This window comes from Dicentrarchus labrax, unplaced genomic scaffold (assembly GCF_905237075.1).
Source record: "Dicentrarchus labrax unplaced genomic scaffold, dlabrax2021, whole genome shotgun sequence".
NCBI lineage: Eukaryota > Metazoa > Chordata > Actinopteri > Moronidae > Dicentrarchus > Dicentrarchus labrax.
Genome location: NW_026136724.1, coordinates 19862832 through 19887291, shown reverse-complemented (window position 1 = coordinate 19887291; position 24460 = coordinate 19862832). Strand labels below are relative to the sequence as shown.

At 39.6% G+C, this 24460-nt stretch overlaps 1 protein-coding gene and 1 long non-coding RNA gene across 2 annotated transcripts in view; one reads left to right on the top strand and one right to left on the bottom strand.

The window, feature by feature from the left end:
• The window catches only part of LOC127358601 (uncharacterized), a 24416-nt gene extending 16522 nt beyond the window's left edge, over nucleotides 1-7894 (bottom strand). The window contains exon 1 of the long non-coding RNA XR_007882483.1: nucleotides 7785-7894. This is a non-coding gene — a long non-coding RNA (uncharacterized LOC127358601). The remainder of the gene's footprint in view (nucleotides 1-7784) is intronic.
• Nucleotides 117-24460, top strand: cpm (carboxypeptidase M). Its single transcript, XM_051391757.1, has 10 exons — nucleotides 117-241; nucleotides 3793-3972; nucleotides 6382-6479; nucleotides 13609-13781; nucleotides 15623-15719; nucleotides 16537-16642; nucleotides 18157-18327; nucleotides 21596-21748; nucleotides 22061-22209; nucleotides 22558-24460. The coding sequence occupies exons 2-10, from the start codon at nucleotides 3807-3809 to the stop codon at nucleotides 22825-22827; spliced, it is 1383 nt and encodes a 460-aa protein (XP_051247717.1). The 5' UTR covers nucleotides 117-241; nucleotides 3793-3806; the 3' UTR covers nucleotides 22828-24460.

Genomic DNA, 24460 nt, shown 5'->3' with positions numbered 1-24460 from the left:
ACACAGACACACACACACACACATACACACACACACACACACACACACACACACACACACACACTCCTCTAAGCTCCGCCCCTCCCGGAGCGAGCCGGGGAGATCCGCTGGTGAATAAGTAACATTCATTCAGAAGGAGAAGGAGCGACAGACAAGATACAGACTCCTCTTTCAGCTGTCTCACCCTCGCCAGGAGCTCTCGTCTCTCTGCTCGAGTCAGGAACCGACAGACGGCGGACAGGTAATCGATCAGCGCTCAAACATTCCAATAATGTTCCAATAATGTTCCAATAATGTTCCATTAATGTTCCAATAATGGCTGTAAACTGCTGTGTGCCAACACTTTAATGCTGTCTGTGTAATGTTACTTTAATGTGCCTGCGGAGGGATTGTGAGCTATAATATTCCAATAAGATCTATAACTGGAACTTATTGATCTTCCTCTGTTATAGCAGCAGTATTATGGTATTTCTGGATGTCTCAGTAGTGATCAGACAGGACTTTACTGCGTGTTTGCAGTTTGTTTCTATCTTATATATATTTAAAAATACTCCTATATCTTATTATATTGTTTATGGTTTGTGCTGTACATTATATATTATATTATATAGACTTTTACAATGTGAGACTGCACTTAGGAAGGACAGTAGGAAGCCTGTTAAGTATGTATAATTGTTAAAATTATTAAAAATATAGGCCGATAAAGCAAAGAAAGTTAGTAAAAATCAATATTCACAGGAAATATTTTACTCAAAATTGATCCAAATCGCTCATTTCACACAAACTTCCTGCAGTTACTGTGTTTAAATGAACAGTTTATGAGTTGTTCTCCACTGTTATTGTTATACATTGAATACAATATGAAATAAGCATAAAATGTGTCTTTAATTCAGGGGTTGATCAGTTTGCTGCAACCACTGATTGATGAATGAAACTTTACTCTACAGAGCAGAGGTGGGTCAAGCGTCTTCCCTTGGAGGCTGTATGTTATTGAGAAAGTACTGGGATCTCCCCCTCGTTGTGTCGCTGCTGTTTGCTTCCATATATTTACATATTTCCTGAAAACGCAGCTGAAGAGGAACTGGTCACAGTAGCCAGAACCACAGAATGTGTGTTACATCCCTGCAGTTAAACAGCTGTGTTAAATATTATATATACCCCATTATATACCCCATTATATACCCCATTTTATACCTGTTTTTGTTTTACAGGAAGACAAAATTATTGGATTTTGATATAAGAAATACAAAGAAAATTGACTTTTTTATACATTTTTTGGCATAAACTGTTAAATATGGGAATAATATAAGTGAGGATATGATCTTAAAGGGTTAAAATAGTGTTTTTCACTTCACCTTGACTTTAAGGATTCTACATCAGGGACACTGGACACCTCTCAAATCATTTTAAAGCTAAAGACACTGGTATCATGAGACACTAGACCTAATCTCATGCTACCATGTCGGGCTAAATAATGTCTGTAAAATGATCGTTTCATGTAAGAGTGGAAACCATGTGACAGAAAGTATAAGTATAAGCTAAAGCAGGGGTCTCTGTATAAGTATTTAATCTTATATATATTATTTTATTACACTTGGAAGGACGAGTTTATTGTTCTGTTGTATGAAAACATTTAAATACTGATTAATTAAATGGCAGCCTGAGCCCTCGCAGACTCTCTCTGTGTCACACTTTCGGGGTTTTTTCATCCTTTTTTATCAATTAATTGTTTTTGTTTTTTTTCTTTTGAGAGCCGAGTAAATTGACTCTGTTCATCTCAGTAGATTTCTCTTAAAATCTCACAACGAGAGTAAAAATAACTCACACACACACCCACAGCTCCAAATAAAACTGGTTCAAGACACATTGTTATTACGTTATTTTGATATTAAAGCATCAATTTAACACAGTTTCCTCCTTTTAGTACTTAAAAAGGTTGGAGACCCCGGAGTTTAAGGTTAATGTTTAAGGAAACCAATTGGCCAACTAGATAAATTAAGTTAACAGGCTGGTTAGGATGTAGAGAAAGTTGTCCACTAATCAGAAGGTTGGTGGATCGATCCCCGGCTCCTGCAGCTGCACGACGTAGTCTCCCTGAGTGAGGTAATTCCTCCTGATGTGAATGAATGGATTAGTTTCTGTTTGTAGAAGCACTTTGAGTAAGCTGCTATACAAGTCCAGTCCGTTTAATTAAGTCCAAAACTTTGAAACGGGGTTAAACTGAAGGTATCAGAATAAATTAATACAAACTTAAATCCATCTTTAGTTTCCTTTACTACAGCAAATTATTACTTTACCTGGCAAAACTATTTAAAATGAATTGATAATTACAAAACAGTAGCTAATTTATTTATTGCTGTGATTAAATTAGCAATAGCTTGTTTTTTTTATGCAACAAACATCAAATCTTTACACTTTAGGGGGAATCGTTAAGAGTTATTTGGATTATAATGATGTAAAGTCAACTTAAAGAAAATGAGTCAATTTTTTAAAACAAAAACAAATCAAACAAACAGAAACTTTGAAGCCGGGTGAAGAGTTGTTGGGTGAGAACGGGCTGCAGACGGTGACAGTAACCTGTTTGTTAGCTCATCTAATAGCTCAGACGGCGTTCCACCATAAACCCCTCTCTGCACACAAACTGGTAATTACGGATTTAAAACGTGGGTTTTAAATTCCTCAACGGAAAAATTTAACAGAAACAGCTGCTCAGACAAAACGGAGGCGGGTCGGACGCCATGAAAAGGTTCAGTTATGAGTCTACTGACGCATAAAAATGGATAAAAACCTTTTATGATAGCTGGAACAGTTATATCTAAATTTATGTTTCTGTCTAACAGGGTTAATTTAAAGGTCAACCTCCATCCTCCGACTTCTTGACTTTTTGGATGATTGCTTTCAGTACAGCTGTTAATGCTCTGATCTGATCTCATCTGCAGCTTTATCCAGCTTTTCTTATTGTTCTTTTCAGGACTGTAACTAATGATTCTTCTCCAATTATTTCAGTTATTTGGTTCATAAAATGTCAGATAATAGTCGCAAATAGTTCTTCTGTGTTTTATGCTGTGATCTTGTACGACTGTTACCTTTTGGGCGAGGTTTCTTGAGATGTTTTTGTCTCAAAGGGTAAATCAAAAATCAAAAATAAATGCCTGTCTGGACATCTTAAATGATGCTTTCAAATGTCTAGTTTTCCAAAACCCAAAGATATTCAAGTTAATGTCACATAAAACAAATAATCTGTGAAGCTGAACCAGGATATGTTTCTACATTATTGCTAAAAACAAATTCCTTAAAGCCTCCCTCTACTCAAAAATCAGTGTTCCTGCTTGTTCCTCTAAGCCTCAAAGAAACAGACTGATACTGTGTGTTCTGATGACATTTAATGGCTTCAGTTACATTTTAATAAACAGTTTTTATCCTTTTTTATGAATATAAACACTTGATTTCTTCCCACGTTAACCCGCAGAACATTCACACCTGTTGTTTTTATTGTTGTCCAACAGATCCAGAAACATACTACTTGGCCAAAGTGCCTGCAGCGTTTCTCCCAGAGGAGACTCCTGACAGTTTTTTTGGCATGAAGCTGATTAGTTGTGCCACTGTCAGATTCAATTCCTCACGTTTATAGCGAACCAAATTTCATGAAAATGCGTTCAGAGTTAAGCGAGTTACAGTCCATTTGAATCTGTCAGTGTTGCTAACTAGCCGATCTCAACCTCACCAATATGGCCGCCGCGAAGACGCTCCTCAAACACATTTAGACTCAAACCAGTTTCTTCCTCCTCACAGGTCGCACTGCAGTGATGTCCTCCCTCCTCCTCCTCCTCATCCCCTTCCTCCTCCTCGCCACCGCCTCGACGTTGGAGTTCCGTTACCACGACAACCGTGAGATCGAGCAGTACCTCCTCCAGGTCAACGCCTCCAACCCCGACATCACACACCTGTACAGCATCGGCCAGTCTGTCCAAGGTACAACGGCGTGCCTGTCTGTCTGTCTGACCGTCTCCCGTCCTGATTTTAAAAGGAAATACCTCATAATCAAAATATGTAAAGATGGATGACATGGTTGCTCTCCGAGAAACGCCTGATCAGAGAGCTGATTGGCTGACCACAAACATCTCTGTGTGATTTTAACGTTTTAATCGAGATTTCAGGCCTTTTTTCCCATCTCATGTTGTGTAATGAAGGTTTTATCTGTCAACAAACAAATCCTTGTGTGGTTGACAAACTACAGGCGGCCTAGAGATGATCTAACTTCCTGTATGTTCTTTGGCGGCTCGCCTGCTCACAAACGATCTGGTATTCCAGATAAACAGTAAAATGTGTTTGTGAACAGATTTGAGGAAAGAAACAGTCAACAACAGAATCTGGATCCATATCTGATCAGCACTGTCTAGTTTGACAGTTTGATCTGAGTTTGGTGCGTTGAGCTGGACGGACTCACTGAGAATGAGCTGTCAATCACAAGGTAGCCCCGCCCTAAAGCATACCCTGCTTTATGGTCTGTTTTACTCTCAATGGGACCATCAGTTACTAAATGAACATCATGCTGTATGGAAGAAGACTGAAACTAGAGACTGAGACCAGAAACTCATCAGGAAACTGTTTACTGAGCTCATAAATCAACTGAGAAGTCGACTAATTTCTCCATAAGACTGAATGGGGTTACTGTATTATTATTATGATTATTATTATAATAGGTAGGTAGGTATAAATTCTACATTAAGAGAGAGAAACATACACACACACACACACACACACACACACACACACACACACACACATACACACATACACACATACACACACACACAGGGGTTGATGGTTGACTGATAAAGTTTCAGGTGTCAGCCGTGACGGTGACTTCGCCAAGGTTGCCTGTTGGTGTTTGTGTGATCATATAATGGGACTGTAAACGCCGGTTAATTTAATCTTGGACGGCTTAATCTGGCTAATCACTCACACACACACACACACACACACACACACACACACACACACACACACACCCGGAGCTAATCTGCGCTAATCTAGGACGCCAGCTGGCCAGCGTCCAACCTGTGTTTGTGTGTGTGATGTCCGTCTCGCCAGCCTCGCCAATTTTTCCCTCATGTTGCTTCAATGACTCGTTCACACTTTACCAAGTGTGTGTAAGTGTGTGTGAGACTTGCTGAGGCTTGTGGAGCTTCATTCATCAATCTGCTGTACTGACATTCAAAACAGTTACAGTAGTCATGTTTACGTGGAAATTTTTACTCACTAAAAATCCGCATCAGAGCTCAGTGAAAACATAAACTCCTGCTTCATCAGAGGCCGTCTTTAAAGACATACATATAAATAATCATCTCGGAACAATAATGTGAGTCTTTTCCTGCAAAATAAGAATAATTTCCACATTAAAATCCTTAAATCCTTCTACCTCGTTAAAAAATACCAGAATCTGCAAATATACAAGTTTTCATGCATCGTTCTGCACAGATCAAACATCCGACTGCAGGAACAAGAAGAAAAACACTGATATCTGATTGGCGGGAGCTTTTAAACTTTAAACAGTTTTACCTGATTACCATACAAGCTCTTTCATCCGGTTCCTCATACACTCTCAGCTGTTTGGTGACGTCATTCGTGGCAACCGGGTTGCATTGTTCACCAGACCAAAGTGCTGCATTTAGGATTAGTGTTGCCTTTTTAAACGAATGCACGCGGTTGAGTTTCGACATAATTAAGTCAAGTACACACTTTTCTCAAGTGGTTTAGGGTTGTGAAAACACGGCCGCTGCTGCTACGCGACTCACTGTAAAATAACACATACATAAGTGTCACCTTGACCCCGTTTCAAAACTGGTTATTAATTATTCTGTGTTTTCTGCATTTCCACCTCCTGCTTAGAAGAAGTTACACTTCAGTGCGTCGCTCAAACCGGCTCTTATATTGATTTTAAGTTTGAGGTGAGGCACAGAATCCACAAAGACTCTTCTAACCATGTAGATAAAGAAATATTCAGTCCACTGCACAGTAAAAAATATAAAATATACATAATATTTGTTTACCTATTCACTAAAATGAAATGCATGCGTATATATTATGTTATTTATATAAAGATTATTAGTATTTTTATTATATAGAAATACTGATTGTTGCAGCTTTAAGGTCTGTTCCCTCCTGATTATTTAGCATTCAACGGAGGAGAAGTGGACTCAACTGGTCCCAAAACCAGCTGAAAGTGTCAGTTTAGAGCTAGACATCCAACTCCAGTTAATTCGGTGTCTCGTATTCACTATAAAACATCTCCGATAAATATTTTCCCTCTTTAAGAAACACAAAATGTAACTTAAAATGTAAATAAAAACCTCTTTTTCACCCTCTTGTCTCTCTCAGGTCAGCAGTTGTGGGTGTTGGCCCTGGGTGTCCGCCCTCGACGTCACACCGTCGGCATCCCCGAGTTCAAATATGTGGCTAACATGCATGGAAACGAGGTGAACGCACACACACACACACACACACACACACACACACACACACACACACACACACACACACACACACACACACACACACACACACACACACAACCAGACCCCTCCCTTCTGGCAGGAAGCAGGACTAAATGGAGACTAAAGAGATCAACAAAAGCTATTCAGAGTCAAACACACTCCACACACACACTTTTGTATTCAGATGACAGACTGTGTTTTGTGTGTGTGTGTGTGTGTGTGTGTGTGTGTGTGTGTATTAATCTCAGCTGTAAATGGACGGTACGCTGAGTCAACACTCAAATATTAGACAGCATTGTAAGAACAAATCTAAGGCTTTATGACTTATGAAGAGCAGCAATAACTGACAGGAAACACTCAAAGATTTTAATTGACTGGCGTTCAAACATTCGTCTTTAAAGAGGAGCAATAAACTGCTTCTTCAGGTGTATTTACAAAGATTAGTGGTGTATAAATGTCATTGTTTAGGAGCTTGTTGGTTCATAGTGACAGATGTGCTGCTTTCAACTTTATAATGAGAAAGATATTTGTGATATCTCTTTGTTTAATGAGAAATTATTGTTATATTCTATTTAGGCTGCAAATGTCTGTTCAGGCTGAAATATCTCAACGGCTATAAAATGTATTAGCATGAAATTTGGTACAGACGACCAGTACTGTAGCGCCACCAACAGGTTAAAGTTTCCTGTGAAATACCTGCTGGGTTGATTGGCACAGGCTGGTCCAGTTAGCCATAATGAGGAGATGATTTATGATCATTATTTTGGGGAAGTTCTGAGCCACCAGGTGGTTGTCTTTTATGGTTCTGGTTTTAAAAGTATCTGCCACAGACATTTATGTCACCCTCTGCTTCAGAATATGACGCTGTAGGTGCAGCTTTAGCGTTTTTTAGGGACACGCGGGGCTCTGTAGTCGAGTTAGCGATGGATATGTATTGTCACGTACTGTGATTAAGGTTGTGAAACGCAGATGGTTAGGTTTGGGTACAAAAACAACTTAAGTATATATAATGAACAGCCCTTAAGGGTCTGTGAAGTGTCTTAAACCTGCATTCTATGTAATGTCCAGCAGGGGGCAGCAAACACACCGATACCATTCAGTCTTATGGAGAAATGAGCCGACTTCTCAGTTGATTTATGAGCTCAGTAAACAGTTTCCTGATGAGTTTCTGGTCTCAGTCTCTAGTTTCAGTCTTCTTCCATACAGCATGATGTTCATTTAGTAACTGATGGTCCCATTGAGAGTAAAACAGACCATAAAGCAGGGTATGCTTTAGGGTGGGGCTACCTTGTGATTGACAGCTCATTCTCAGTGAGTCCGTCCAGCTCAACGCACCAAACTCAGATCAAACTGTCAAACAGTGCTGATCAGATATGGATCCAGATTCTGTTGTTGACTAGTTCTCTCCTCAAACGTGTTCACAAACACATTTTACTGTTTATCTGGAATGAATGGCAGCCTCACAGAGTTAGCATGGCTATAAACTGTGATTGGTCCCCTGCTGAACACTAACACTGTACAAAATAGAGAGAGAACAATGACTTTATGTTATGTTTTGAAGCTGAAATGTATTAATATAAAGTTTTAAAGACTTAAAACAAAATAAATATGTATTAGGAATGAGTGAAAAAAACAATCTCCATTTTCTTTTTACTGTGTAAAGGAAACTCTTAGCGACCTCTGACCAGCATCTGGTTACCGCGGCAACGGGCCTACTGCTGATCACACAGCGTGTGCGTGAAAGTCGGTGGAAATGTCCTTTAATAGACAGGTCACGTCTGGACGCACAGTCACACACACACAAACACACAGTCAGCAAACAGGGTCGGTGGAGTGTGTCGCTTCGGAAGCAAATTCCAGAAAAAGGCCTTTTCACTGAGTTCACTCACACACTCGCTATAACAGCGGGAATGTAGCCTCTGTGGAAAAGATGAAAAAGGTGTCGTGTAGAGATCATTGTCAGTGTGTGTGTGTGTGTGTGTGTGTGTGTGTGAGCAGCTCCCAGAAAACATCCTTCAATACCCTCGTTTACATTGTAAAGATGAATCATTTGATTTTGGTGGTGAAGCAGCGAGCTTCATCAGACAGACAGCCGACTTCTCTTCTTACTGTCTTTTATTTATATATATGTATATCTATATCTATAGATATAGATATATATAGATATATTCCTAATGCTGTCCCCCTAGAGGCAACAGTGTTCATTACACCCTGCGGAACAAAGTGATGATTTATGCATCCTTACAGCCTCTTATTGGACCAGTAGTGAAGCTAGAAATGGAAAGTTGGAGCATGGTGCCCCAGGAAAGGTCACTAAGACGATTCGATGCGTATCTAAACACACAAGCTATGATACCATTCAAGGACAATGTATTTTGATATCTAATACTACTCCTATACGATATATTTTTTTTCCATTTAAAATTGACATTGCTTGCCTTCAAATGCATATATTTGATAAAATATCAGGGAATCCCAAGTATTTTTTTTATATACGGGGGGGAAAACTGGAAGACAAATGTTTAATTTCAGAATTAAATGTCATTGTGTTTATTAGTAGTAGACCAAGACAAAAAAGACCTTGTTTATGTACTGACCGGTTAGTTCGTGGCACATTTAGATCGATCCATCTCAGATCAGTAAATCTTTACACCTCTATCACTAAGTTGTTATAATCAGACGGGTTAATCCTCTGGGGAGCATGAACGTAGTCTGTAAATCTTATGTAATGTGGCTCGCTCGAAAGGTGTCTCAGCACCTTTAAAGCTGCATTAACTTTTTTGGCAGCAGGTCAAACTGTGAAAACAACAAACCTGTTTCCAGTTGACTCAAAAACAAAAGAAGGAGCTGAATTTGAAATGTCATCTTGATTTATTTGTGTATTGGACCACGAAAATGTTTGTGCACTCTTTATTTTGGACACACATCGAAAAGTCGATCCTTCAGCCCGCCTTAGTCTTTAAGATTAAAGAAATTAAACCTTTAATTATAAAATGAATTTGTTTATAAAATAAACTAATAACTTAATAGTTTACCCACCTCTCCTGCATATCACCTGTCATCATCGCTGCAGCCGTGAAAATGATTCACAAACTATTCATGTCTATGATAGTAGTTATAATAATAGAAAAACCTGTTTTTATGCCACCTGTTTTAATCACAGAGAAGTCAGCCGTGAGGAATTTGGGCAGAAGGATCTACAGCCCAACGATGAATGATCTTAACTGCTGAAAGACAGTTTGAAATTCCTGCAGCGTACCTGTCAGCATGTAAAAATCCTCATAATCCCCATTACACTGCCTAACTATTTAGCTTTTTGCTGAAATGTTCAGCACTGATCCTGGTTTTAATGTGAGACCGACAGACCGAAACTCATTCGACACATGCTGATGCTTTCGATTTATTACTTGCAACTGGATGTTTAATGTTAAAAACAAGTATTTGGTGTGATTTCGGCCATGCATCGGTACGTTTCGTGCTACACGCTAGCTGTAGCTAGCTCATAACTCTTTGCTATAGATGTAATGTTGAGCATCCACATACTTCTGGCCATCTGGAGGTGCACACACATTCTTATAAACACCGCTGTTTGTGTAGGAAATGGCGTGTGCATGTTTTTTTTTGTTTTTGTTCTGTAGGCACAAATCGTTTATCCATCCTGGTAGGAAACTGTGTTGTTTAGCAAAACTTTGCAGCACAGGAAGCAAACAACGTCCCCACCACCCAACAAACAATCGAGAGAGAGAGAGAGAGAGAGAGAGAGAGAGGAGGTTATCTGTCATCGATGTTCAGATGAGCCAAACGCCAAACGCTCGTCTCGTTCTTGTCCTGCATGCAGCAGGAATGCGGTCTGCCTCGTTGGAACGTCAAATCAAACAGACGTCTTTCAGCTCAGTTTGAGAGACACTGAGAGACACCACTCACTCCTGTCACTCATTACACAAACAATCTGCTGTGACAACTGTCTGTAATCTGCTGCCAGCTCCTCCAACGTGCCGGTCTGTACCCTCTGTGCAGATATCACCCACAGCATATTTTGTGCCGCGCTAGCAACCACGATGATTGGATGAACCGTCTGTCAACCGATCGGATCGGTGGACTGTATAATGTAGTCAAACTGTGAATTCGGTAAAGACATCCATGTTTCCCCGTCAAGACATTCCTATTAGCCTCAGTTCTACTTTGTGTTTAATGCTAATCAGCAAACAGGAAACAGGAAATACAACCACTTCTTTGTGTGTCATATTGCAGCTACGTCATAAAATGACTGTCCAGTCACAGCAAAGTATTTAAATATTTATTATTATATTATTAAATGTACAACTTCATGAGGCTGCCTCCAACTTCCCTAACTGTAGTTTTGTTTAAAATCCTGTTTTCGGGTTAGCATTGAGCATTGTTGCTATGGTTACCTGTATTTTAATACATCTCGCGCACTGTAAAGAAACTGTTGACTGCATCTTTGTCTGAGGACTCCTGACAATCAATTGCCAGCCAATCAAAAACAGAACTTTTACGTTGTAAATGTTTTTTTAGCACTCTGGAGAGATGCAACAATTGGTTGATCAGTCTATAATTGATGATTGGTTATTCATTTTAGTCATTTTTGAAGCAAATATTTGCTGGTTCCAGCTTCTTAAATGTGATGATTTTCTGCTTTTCTTTGGTGACTTTGCTGCTTTTATGATAAAACGTTGTCTGAATTTGGGAAACATTATTCACACTTTTGTTTTACATTTCATAAAACAATGGTGACATTTATTGATGATACATTTTTTAGTTGCAGCCCTGGAGTACACTATTCAAGCATGACTCACACGGAGTCGCCCTGATGAAACCGACTGAGTTTCACAGATAAACCGAATGCCTTTCATCAGTTATCTGCTCAAAGTATCAGATTTGTTTTCTGATTGTGTGTGTCGGAGGGACTTTTAAAAGAAAGAGCTCAGTTTGTTTGTGTGTGTGTGTGTGTGTGTGTAGGCGAGAGGGAATGAGGGCTGAGTTTCCTGAGCTGAAAGGGAACTGCACACAGGGCCCTGCTGTCTTTGACTCTGTTATTGTTTCTGAGGACATTTTAACTGAGGCCCACCTTTTACTCAACTGCAACACTGACACGTGAGCTTACATCTGTTAATGCACAACAACATAAACAGCACCGGGCTGGTTTCATCTTGTTATCTAAACTTGCTTGAAGTTCAAGGGAAAAGCTGCTGCCCCCAACCTCCCTGTTTTGCCTGTCAGGCCACATACGGACTACCTTAGTGGTGCTGCAGTCTGAAAGGAATACCTGCAGACAATACTCAGGGTTTTAACCCATCAGTCAAATTCAAGACAATAAAGCGCACTGGTCTTTGAGGGTTAGATGCAAAAACAACATTATATCCAATTAAAAAGTTAAATTGGGTTTACATAGTGTTCTGAAACCAAACCTCCATCCTCGGGAACATTTGTAAACATTAGTTAGCCGTCACTCACTCCACTGGCTGCCAATTCAATTTAGGATCCATTTTAAAATTCTTTTATTTGCTTTTAAATCCCTAAATGGTCTTGCCCCGCCCTACCTATCTGAGCTTCTACACCCCTATATACCCGTCCGCCCCCTCAGGTCAGATGATCAGCTGCTCCTGAGTGTGCCTAAAACTAAGCGGAAGCTCAGAGGGGACCGTGCCTTTGCTGTGTCTGCTCCTAAATTATGGAATGATCTGCCTCTGCACATTAAACAGGCCTCTTCTCTGTCTGTTTTTAAAACCGGTCTTAAAACCCATCTCTTCTCTGTGGCCTTTGACACCTAGTAAGATGTCGACTTTATTTACTTGATTTATTTTTTGTATTTGTTATTTTTACTTTTTGATTGCTTGTTATTGCATGGTTATTATTTTTATTTATGTCTTTTCATTTTATTGTTGTATTATATGTTATTTTGCGCCTCATGTGAGCTGTTATGTCTTTTATTTATGATGTCTTATTTATTCTCCTGTACAGCACTTTGGTCAACTTTGGTTGTTTTAAAGTGCTTAACAAATAAAGTTGGATTGGATTGGATTATAAAACCACATTTTCAAGATAGTTAAACATCTTCACATCTTAAGTTAGCTAGCGAATGGTAGAATTAATCTACATCAATCATTAGTTGGCTTGTTACATTTGAAAGTTAAGTCTAGTTAGCTAATTTATATAAATCATTTTGCTAATATTAGCTAACTTATGTGACTTATATATACTGTATGTACATTTGGTTGCCTAGCACGTAGCATATCTATATAAGAACAGGAAAGGGAGAAGTTGACCGAGGCTAGCTCAACTGTTATTGGAGCACAAAGCTAAAAATCTATTACAGAACTTTAGTGACCTTATTTTATAATAATCTAAAAATCCTAGCAGCAACATTTTGGACCAATTGAAGCCTGAGTAAAACCTGACTAAAAGGCCTTACATACATCTAGACTGGAAAAAAAGGCATGTACAACCCTGTTTAAATCCACAAAGGATACGAATGATCTATTTTTTTTTTTTAATTAACTTAAAGATGAATGACTGAACAACCTTCTTCCAGAATCTAATAAATTAAAGTTGGGTTAGGCTTTCTTGTGACGGCAGTAGAGAGAAAACAGGGAGACGGTTTCAAGACGAGTGAAAACAAAATGATGGCCAGCGGCAGAGCTAGTCCTGACATGTGTGTAGAGGCTTTGTACATACACCTTTTCCCACCCTTCTCTCTTTCTTTCCCCTGAGGCTCTCATTCATTCACAAAGTTTTTTTTTAAACCATCCAACCAGCCTCTGACTCGTCCGTGGGTCGCGTTTCGGTTCCTCGCTGACTCAGGACATCACATCCTCCCTCCCCGCTTTTTTTCCATCAGGAGCGGCTCACTGAGTCATGTCCTGTTAAAAAACAAAACCAAACAGATACTGGGAAGACATGTATGAATGAAAATGAACAGCAGTGACGAGAGAATGCACCAGACTTCATTCAAATTTTAGGCAACACTAAACAATAACTCAATATTTCTACTGCATTTAATTACATTTATACACTTAAACGTATAATTATAAGTTGTACTTTTGGTCTGTTTTATCTTATATGTAAATGGTGTGTGTGTGTGTGTGTTTAGGTTCTGGGCCGGGTGCTGCTGCTACAGCTGATTGACGATCTGGTGCGTGGTTACCGCAATGCCGAAACATGGTCATTGCAGTTACTGAACAGCACCCGAATCCACATCCTGCCGACGATGAACCCGGACGGCTTCGATGACTTGGACACAGACTGCCAGTACAGCCAGGGCAGGTATTCACACACACACACACACACACACACAAACTGAAACTGTTGCTTGCAGTGATGAACAATTGAAAATTATCACAAACTGCAGCACTGACGGAGCTTTTTAGCCTCTTTTTAAAAAGCTAAAGATCCACATATTCCCTTTAGCACTTGGTAGAGACCAAAGGATTCCTCAGGTGAACACAAACAGTGTTATGTTAAGGTCGCTCTCTGTCTACTGGATATGTAAAGTATTTGCAAAAACGCCTGACAAGGCAACCAAATGATTAATTTCACTGCACGATGTAGAGATGAGTCTTATGTACAAAATTCAGCCAGTGAGGTGTGAGAGTTCCTAAAAACTAGACATCTGTACTGTAAGAATCAATAAAACTTAAATTTTATTTAAAAATATTTAAACAAGGTTATATCTGCCCCAAATACGGTTTGTAAAGTGGTTAAACACACACACTAAACCCAAACAAAACCCAAATCTAAACCCTACAGTAGTATATAAGGGTTAGAAACCTTGTGGGGACCAGCTTTTCTGTGAGTCCCCATAATGAGAATGTGTAAAGAGGCTTGCGTCCCCATAACGTCATTAAAACAACAGACACACACCTATATTTACGGTAGATTAAACGAAGTCAAAACACGTATAATTAGATACTTTGGAGGCTTTAACTGTGACTGTAAACTGTGTATATATGTGTGTGTGTTTGTGTGTGAGATACAGATCCGCAGTGTGTATCTGGTTTCCTGGTATCAGAGTATTTTGGGCGTTGAAGCATTGCATAGATTAGTCTACACAAAACAATCATGTCGAGTGTCTCAAGTCTTTAAAGTTTGTTTTGACGTTTGGTCTGTCTCTCTCTCTCTCTCTCTCTCTCTCTCTCTCTCTCTCTCTCTCCCCCCACACACACACACACACACACACACACACACAGGTTTGTGGCAGACTAGAAGCAGCTTTATTTCATTGAGTTTTTAGAAGCTCCTTAAAGCTGCTGTAATCAATATCTTTATTTATTAACAATGGATCACATGACTATTTTTGGTCTACAAATACTAAGTTATTGACTTGATAAATGGATTTGCATTTTGCATTCAACCACTCAAAGTGCTTTACAACACTATAACATGTTTTTATTCAAAATAAAGAGGTACAACGACAGTCTGTGCCTGAAATGGGCTCACAGGTAACAGTACTTCTTTTTTCTTCTTATTTTTTGATCCACATGAGTACCCTTACTTCTTACTGCATACCGCCACCTCTTGGTGAGTTTAGGTACTCACCCCAAAACACCTGTGTTACTCTTGAGTTCTGGTTTGGTTGGTTAGGTTTAAAATTTGTCAATAAAGTTAAAAAAGAACTTGCTTGGTTGGATATTAATCAATTATTGTATATATTATTGGGAATACATGAGAAATACAGTAATGAGCAATGAAATTAAACACAAATAATAGTGAATTTATCTCTTATTGTCTGTTTACTTGTTAATTTTTTGCTGTATTAACTGACCATCACAAACTTTCTGTTAGATGTTTTCTGTGGAGTTGAAAGGCGTTCTGTGACTCCACTGTATAAATAAAGACACTACTCATTTCCTGGAGGCAGTCACAAGATCGTGGGAAACACTTTTCAACATCAGTGCCTTGCCCATGGGAGCCTCGGCAGCAGCTGCTGTTTCTCTTGGACTGACTAGATAATTCTTTCAAAATAAAATGTCCCAAAAAGTAAAAACTAAAAATAAAAAAGGAAACATGGGTGATGATGCTGCTGACCTCTGACCCTAAAATGAATTAAAAACAAGTCCCTGGAGTTAGTCAGTTCCCAGTAAACATCACGTCTCTGTCTATTTCAGGTTCAACTATAACGGCATTGATCTGAACAGGAACTTCCCCGATGCTTTCGCTGGTCGAAGGCAACAGCAGCCCGATGAGAAGCAGCGGGAGCCGGAGGTTGGTCACGTCACCTTCCGTGTGTTATGTGTGTCAGTGGACTTAAGATTTTATGTAACATTTATTAGCCTGTAAATAAGAACAAAGTAAGGACTGTGAATTATCTTTATGTTTTAAAGGATACAGCTGGTGATTTTCTGTATTAAAACACCAACAGGGAATATATCTACTACTAAGTACAGTCACTAGAAGCGCATTCATGGCCTTTTGTAAAGGTTTCTGTGGGATACCTGTGGTGTACCTAAGCTAGCAATATGTGTGTTTGTCTGTGAGTGGGATCAAGGTAAAGATTGCAGTCAGGTGATGCCTCTACAGCTAAGTATATATACTAAGTAGAGGGTTAGCAAAAACTAGCATAAACTCCTGCAAATGATGCCACTCCACCTCAAAGCGGTAGGTGGGCGAGTTGAGCCCTAATTCCTCTAATTAATGGGCGTTAACACAGTTTCTTTATATAAATGTCACGATGTAATGTAGTCTAAATCAGCATTGATCGTGCAATGTTCTGGGAGATTTAAAATAGTAGAGTTGAGACATTTTTAACCCATGAAATGCAGATTTTCATAAATTAGATTTTAACACCTGCATTGATGTGTTTCATCAGAGTACAGTCATATACCATCATTTAGTTTACAGCTCAAAAAACATGTTTAACACATCAATGATACACTGGTTGACATATTTAGTTGACTCTTTCACACAGACTCTGTCCTGCTGCCCCAAAGATTCACTAGAGCAACCAACGTGGATTAATCTGCCGCTGAAAATAGTCCCCAAAACATGCACTATCTGTGATTGATTGGTTGCTGTGTTTCAGGTGAGAGCCGTGATTGGCTGGTTGAGGACCGAGAGTTTTGTTCTCTCTGCCAACCTTCATGGAGGAGCTCTGGTGGCCAGTTACCCTTACGACAACAGCAACGGAGGTAAAACACACACAGACAAACACAGGAACTGTAGATTCTTGAAAGGCTTCATGAAAGTAAGGCAAAACTATCCAGTGACAATGTTTCTGTGTATATTTTCTTTCTTTACATTAAAGTGCAGAGCAGGGGACAGGGAACAGGCTCTTAGACTCTGTCCCATGACATTGTTGAACAGCGTCAGATAAATATACAAAGCTCAGCTGAGTAACTTGCCCACATACTGGGACAAGAAGAGCACATTTTTGTTGTTGTTGTTGTTGTTGAAAACCCACCATGGTGCCTTTTTAAGAACAAACAAACTAAATGTGGTTCACAGCCTTTCCTATAAATCAGTTTTACAGAGTTTTCTCGACAATTTTGCTGCATAAAACCCAGAAAAAACTCTTTTATTATAAGTCCATATGGCAGATGTAAGTGAAATTGGGGTTTTATTCAGATAAGTCAGTAATCCTGCTGTATGAGACTTTGAGCCTAACAGACAGTTTTGGTTATCTCCTGACACATTTCCTCCTATTTAACACACAGTATTGACTTTAATACTGAATGAAAATGTTCAGTTAGGACTGTCGTAAATAAGATGAACACAATGGCCACACAGGAGGCGTAGTATGAGAAGCATTTTAGCAAAGCAGTGGCCTCAGTGGTCCATCTGTGTCCAAACAGGATCCGTTCAGGCACAGGATTGAGTGTAGGTCACCAGGGTTTTGGCTCAGATCACTGTAGTTATGCACATAAAACGGGACAAAATAGACTTTAAAGGAGCAGTGTGTAGGATTTAGTGCCATCTAGCAGTATAAATACGATTTATAGCGCAAGAAAAACAGGAGCCTATCTGTTCTGTTAGATGCATGTGACACTTGAGCTAAATGCTAACATGCGATGATGGTGCTGGGTGAGAAGTAAGGGGATCACCAAAGTCATAGCTGTTAGCATGGCTAAACATTAACTGACAGATAGAGAGAAACTGACTTTTTGGGCGAAATTGTAGCAGAAAACTGAGGTAATGGGAAAAGACACAAATGTAAAAATACAAATCTGCATTTCATAAATATACATTTTTACAAAAATGTACTTACTTTACTAACTTCACAAATAATTTTCAGTAAGTCAGGTGTTCATTGTGACTGCGCCCTCTGCTGGCAGGTGGTGAAACTGAAGGAATTAGTTTCTCCAAAAATAAATATCTGTTCACTTTAGATAAAAAAGGCACAAAAGGAAGTGATCCTACACCCATGAACACTACAATACAGGCTGTATCAGTCACTAACAGGGATTGTATCAGTCACTAACAGGGATTGTATAGCACTTTGGTGGTGGTTTGATTTGGAAATATTATCAAATTTATTAATTTTGATTACACTTTGAAATCTAAATTGTATTCTCTAATTTATACTTTGATGTTTTATTTTGATGACTTCCCTTTCAGTTCAATTACCCTGTGTGTAAAATGTGCTGTACACGTAACAATTTGAAGATAAAAAGTCCAAAATGCTCCTCGACGTCTCTTTCTCCAGGCAGGGAGCTGGTGGGCGGGGCCAGCGTCAGCCCTGATGACGACGTGTTCATTCACCTGGCCAAGGTGTACTCCCACAACCACGCCACCATGCACAAAGGGGACAGCTGCGCGGACAGCAGACCCTTCCTGGACGGCATCACCAACGGATACCTGTGGTATCCTCTGATCGGTCAGGCATTTTTATTTTAATAATATGATAAAATGACAGAAATCAGCTGCAATTTAAAGCTGATTCAATGTGATTTATTCCCTTTTTAATACTGGTATTGATTAAAATAGACCAATTGTTTCTTAAAATTCTCACTACATGATGTCCTCTGCCGCACAAGCAGAAGGAGCTTTAGGTTAAACTTGTATTTAAGTCTTTCTAGAAGTGAGTTAATGTGATTGAGGTCCTGCTGCAAGACGAGTCAGAATCCATATTAAACCCAGACCAGCATTAGCTTGTAGTCTTTCACAGTATGCAGAGCAGGACGGGGAGATTCTGGGATCAGGAAGGAAAACAAACATGGGGCCAGGGATCATGTTGCCAAAGCAGAAGAGAGAAGGCAAGAAAATTCTGACATAGTCTCTTAGTCTTTCCATCAGGACCTTATGAGGCAGTATCTTTCAGCAATGTGGGGCTGGACCTGGATATGGAAATAATATTACAGGTTCAGGTTACTTTACTGGTATTCCGTAGGTAGAGAAAATATTTCACAAAGAGACAAACATGATACAACACGATAAAAGTGCTTTAGGCTTTAAAATTCAGCACTTACAAGAGAAATAATAAAAACCACTAGAATAAATGAGGAGAAAATTCAGGTTAAAAATGGCGTAAAACTTAAATAGCTTTATTATAAACCTCCATCCAGAAGGAAAATTATAGAATAATAATAATATTATCCATATTATCAAGGCTATAAAGCCAGTAACAACCTCAGTTGCTGTTGAAAACTGTAAAACTCAAAAGCAAAAAACTTAAATATACGTCCTTAAAATCTACAGACTGATTGCTGCTTACTTTGTGGAGTTTTATTCAACATGTTATTACCAATGCGTCATGTTTCAGATTTTTGGTTTTATCTTCTCACCTCCACAGGTTGATGGTGGGTTAGTTGCTGCTCTGCACACACACAGATTCAGTTTCAGCAAGATAAGAAAATACTGGATTTACAGGATAAAAGCCTGCAAGCAGCATAAAGACCAGAGTAAATTCTGCAAGCATGCAGCCTCACTCTTTGTGTCCCTCTGTTATCTATACAACCTATTTTTTTAGTTTGTTTTGAAGTATTTAAATGTATTCATTTGGTAAGACCTGAACTCAACCTGTCTTTAGTTGGAACAGGCCTCTATATGGGACAGGCATTTAATTAGCTTAAACATTTATATTTGTGTAGGCAAAACTAAGCAGCTTAAAACTCGCTCAAGCAGGCGACCAGGTGGGTTTTAAGAGGTTTTATACATCCAAATAATTTCTATAAAATCCAGACCAGGCTAGTAAAAGAGACCTGCCTCTGATTGGGACCCTACTTTTAATTTGAAGTTTTACAGGGTGTTTATCCTTCAAATTTACCATATTTTTCATACTTGAACCACCACAGAATAATGCACAAAAGCACTTAAACAGACACTAATTATTTATAAAGGTACAGTTATATTCCCTCTTTGATTCACTAACTGTGTGTCACTGTTTGTTGGACCAGACCATAGTTATCTTTTTGTTATTGTGTCAGCTGATCAAAGATGTGTGTTTCTCTTCACTTTAATCTGAACTCAAACAGTCATCTTTGACTCCATGGACACAAAACTGGCATTATGAAAGGTTGTAATGGTTCAACTGAAACCCAAAAGCCACATTTTAATTAATTAGGGTGTAAAAACATAGAACAAAGCTTTTTTTTCCAAAATGTTTTTTATTTATTTTGTTCGTTTGGAGCAGACATCGGGTCAGTCTCCTCTGCAGGTCTGCCAGAGACCTGGTGGTCTCTACTGGTAGCCAGATCACAGAAATACAGGATGGTGTGGACAGTCCACTTCTTTGTGTGGCTCGAGTTAGCTGCAGTCACAGAGATCCAAATCTTTTTCGGCCTCACTCACATTGTTGGAAAATGGTTGAAAATGAGAAGAAGCAAATCCTGCTGTCCACCACCAAGGACAGAGGTTAAAATATGTTCCTGCCATTTTGAAAACAAAGTAGATGTTCTCTTACTTGTATATCTGAGAGAAACACTCCATCACGCCCACCTTCAAACCCTCATTTCCTCCATTACTACATAAAGAACTGCATGTTCAGTGTCAATTCCTAGAAAGACTTTAGTGGAAACCTGCAGAGACTGAGACAGATACTAAAGGAAGAAACATCCCTGACCCGCCTTCTCTGGTTTCCTGCTGCTGAAACCTGATCACTGCAACCCAATCAGCTGACTGACAGCCACTTTACCTGAGGTTGCACTCTTTCTGCCTATTGTGGTGCCCCGTGCTTAGGATAGGTGTTTTATATACAAATAACTTAATACTTTAGTTTTATTCAACTTCAGGCAACTTCTGTCAGTTTAAATGGACTCTAGTGTCCCTGTTATTAGACTTTTTTGATTGAGGCGGCACAAGTGGGGCACTGACTGATGCAAGAGAGGCATCAAGTATGTGTCTCCGCTTTCCAGTCACTCACAATTTGTGCAATTCCAACACTGTTTATAGACCCCAGTCTGCAGGATTTAGTGTCGTCTAGCGGTGAAGTTTCAGATTGCAACTAACTGAACGCAAACTTGCGGAAAAAAGGTGTCTGGTTTGTCCATTCTGGGCTGAAACAAGGCGGTTTAAGATGTCGGACTTCATGGAAAGTGGCGTCTGTAGATTAAAACGTCTCATTCTAGGTAACAAAAACACAACAATTCCTGTATTCAAGAGATAAATTAATGAAAACATACCTATAAATAAATACTACATTTAATTACTGACAGTAGATCTCCCTAAATGTTACTCAGAAAGTCTATATATATATATTCTCACTTTAATTTCAGGGTGTAGATCAGTTGTAGGCAAATAGCGGCCTGTGAGGGAAAACCAGGCGCTCCAATGAAAATATTTCCCCCCGGCAAAAGTTGAAGTTTCCCTTTCATAGTTTCATATGTTTACATCCCGATAAATATGACCTCATATCGTCTCATATGAAAGAAAAGCGTGCAACCTACTGATAATGTATCTTGTGTGACTTTCTGAATTAAGACAGGTTTATACCTTTCAAAATAAATCTAAGAAATTAAAGAATTAAACCTCTGTTGTATGTCATACCCCCTCTCTCTCTCATGTTTCCTGTCTGCCTCTGCTGTCCAATAAAGACGACAAATGAATGCTAAATTCACTTATTTATAAAGTATTTAATGTGTGTGTGTGTGTGTGTGTGTGTGTGTGTGTGTGTGTGTGTGTGTGTGTGTGTGTGTGTGTGTGTGCAGGTGGGATGCAGGACTATAACTATGTGTGGGCTCAGTGTTTGGAGTTGACTCTGGAGGTTTCGTGCTGCAAGTTTCCTCCAGTCGGAGAACTTCCTGGTCTGTGGAGGGACAACAGGAAGTCTCTGCTGGCCTACATCAAGCAGGTCCACCTGGGTCAGTACCTGTCTGTCTGTCTGTCTGTCTGTCTGTCTGTCAGTTTCTCAGTTTATTTACCTGTCTCACTGTATACCTGTCTATGTCTTTACCTGTCTATGTCATTACTTGTCTGTCCTAACTGCCTGTCTATGTCTTTACCTGTCTGTGCCTTTACCTGTCTGTCTTTACCTGTCTGTTTCCATACCTGTGTGTCTCTCCTGTTGTTTTGAACTGAAACTGAACCAGGATCAATACTTAATAATCACCTGATACTACCTATATATGTGTGTGTGTGTGTGTGGGTGTATGTGTTTTGGTGTGTGCTTGCAGGGGTCAAAGGTCGCGTGTTCGATGGCTCCGGAGTGCCGGTCCAGAACGCAGTGGTGGAAGTCAAAAGTCGTAATAATATGTGTCCGTTCAGAACCGACAAACACGGAGAATACTACAGACTGCTGCTGCCTGGAAACTACAGCTTCACAGTAAATAGCACAGCGACCTCTAGTGGTGGACAAATACTGCGAAGCCCCCGCAGTGTTTGATCAAAACCTTATTGTTTTTAAAATGTTTTGCCAAATGAAAATATATTAAGCTGTAGAAATATTACATTTTTGCTAAGTGGCTAAATGAGACCACAAAGGGGACATTAAAGAGTAGAAACTAGTTCCTCACAGAGTTTATTTTGATGCTAACTTCTTGGTTTGCGTACAAAAATACGTCATGAAATGGGGGCATTTTCAACCTTTCTGTTACTCCGTTTTTGTCTTTATTCTGTATTAAATGTGCATTTGAAGGGCAATATTTTCATAACAGGTGTCTGTGTTTGACAGGTGACGTACCCGGGTCATGAGGTTTTGACGGAGACACTGAACGTCCCATATGGTCCTGATAACTTCTCCGCCATGAAACACGACTTCCACTTACGACAGATCGCCACAACAACCGCCCGCACCCAAGCTAACCTCACCCATGCTGACCTCACGCCTTCCTGTAACTACACGGTACACCTGGAAGCAGGCGGAGCCGTCGCCAGGCACGCCAGGAAGGGGCTGAGTGTGGGGCTCGGCCTGGTGGCGGCGGTGCTACTGTCCCTGAACTGAACTGAAGCTCCCTGGTGCTCAAGGTGACGGTTGCAGGTTTGAACCCCTAACCCTAACCCAACCTGCAAGAAACCGAACCAACAGCGGTATCTGAAGAGACGTTTTGAAGCCGGGAGTTTTGAGGGCAATCAAATCTCCTTACTGGCGAACTACTGTAGCTGGCAAGCTAATGTGCTAGCAGAAGGGAACACTGTGTGCGTGTCAGTCACAATGTTACAGCTCTGCCTCTAACTAAAGTTCTCACACTTAATTCAAGAAACTTTTTTGTACCACTGGCTTCAGTCTGTCCACGAATTATTCCTCTTTTGTGGAGGATGTTATATAAATTTATTGAGCTAATAAGCTATAATAGCTTCCTCTGTTCTGCTCAGTTCCCCAAGTTTGCACAGATTTGCAGTTTCAGTCAAAAAATAATATATATATTGCTGCAAGATTTCACCATAACTTTGTATTTCTAAAAATAAGTTGTTTTTTTTTGTTTCCTTCAATACAAACCCAGTTCAATCCTACACAATGCCCCTGTTCCTGTGTGCACTCTCACAGGAATTAACAGGATTTAAATCTAGATTTTTTTTTAAAAAAGGGATCGCAGGAGGAAAAGAGGATTTCATCTTCCCCGCTGAGATGTTACAGCATGTGAAAGGAGCGCATAGAGCGGCGATGAGGCTCATTTAAGTGTGGTGGAGCTAGACGGCGTAATCTTATATGTGAGCAGGAGCACTTTAAAAGTATAGCACTTGCAGGGAGACTGAACGCTGTTTATAGAAACGGTAGTATTTAAGGACATTACAGTAATGGAGGGCTAAAATTACAACGACACAAGCTGTGAAATTAAGCGATCCGGGTGACGCCACGCATTAATCATCTATCTGAACTCACCGAGGTGCGTTTGATTTACCACTCCGGAGGACGTGTTCATAAAGCCGTTCATCCTTTCTCCTTATTTTATGATTGTATGAGGGGAGTTTAAACCATCCCCAATCCATCACTACAGGACAGATTAGTCCAGTAGTTCCTGATAGGGGTCACAAGGAGACTTTAAAAGGGTCACAAAGCCAAAAACAAAGTTGGTTTCACTGGTTTAAATGAAAAACCAGGACTGGGAATCAAACCTGTGACTTCCAGCTCAGGTCACTTATACAGTATCTGTACACAGTGTGTATATATATATATATATATATAGTCATACAGTCACCCATTGCTCATACAGTATCTGTACACATATAGTATATATTTATATACATATATAAATACATGTATCGAGTTCACAGCAGCTCCAATAACAACAACAACAGGTGTGGCGCCTCTTTTAACACGGGGTCAGAGGTCACTTTTTCTCCTCATTTCAAACGTCATTCTTGCCAAATATTAGTTTTTTTTTCTACTTTTTTACTGTTTGATATTAAATGTCTTCTTCGTAAAATAATCCTCTGTGCCATGTTGTAACTGTGGTGACTGCAGGATTCAGTCACAGCAGAGCTCTTGATGTTTTCTTTTTGTTTTTATTACACTGTAAAACTGTAAAACGCCTGCAGTGGTTCCACGTACTGAATCCTGAAGTAAACTCATCAGTAGGTCTGGTTCTCGAAGGAAATCTCACATTAAAAGTACGAATAACTGCACAAAAATACAA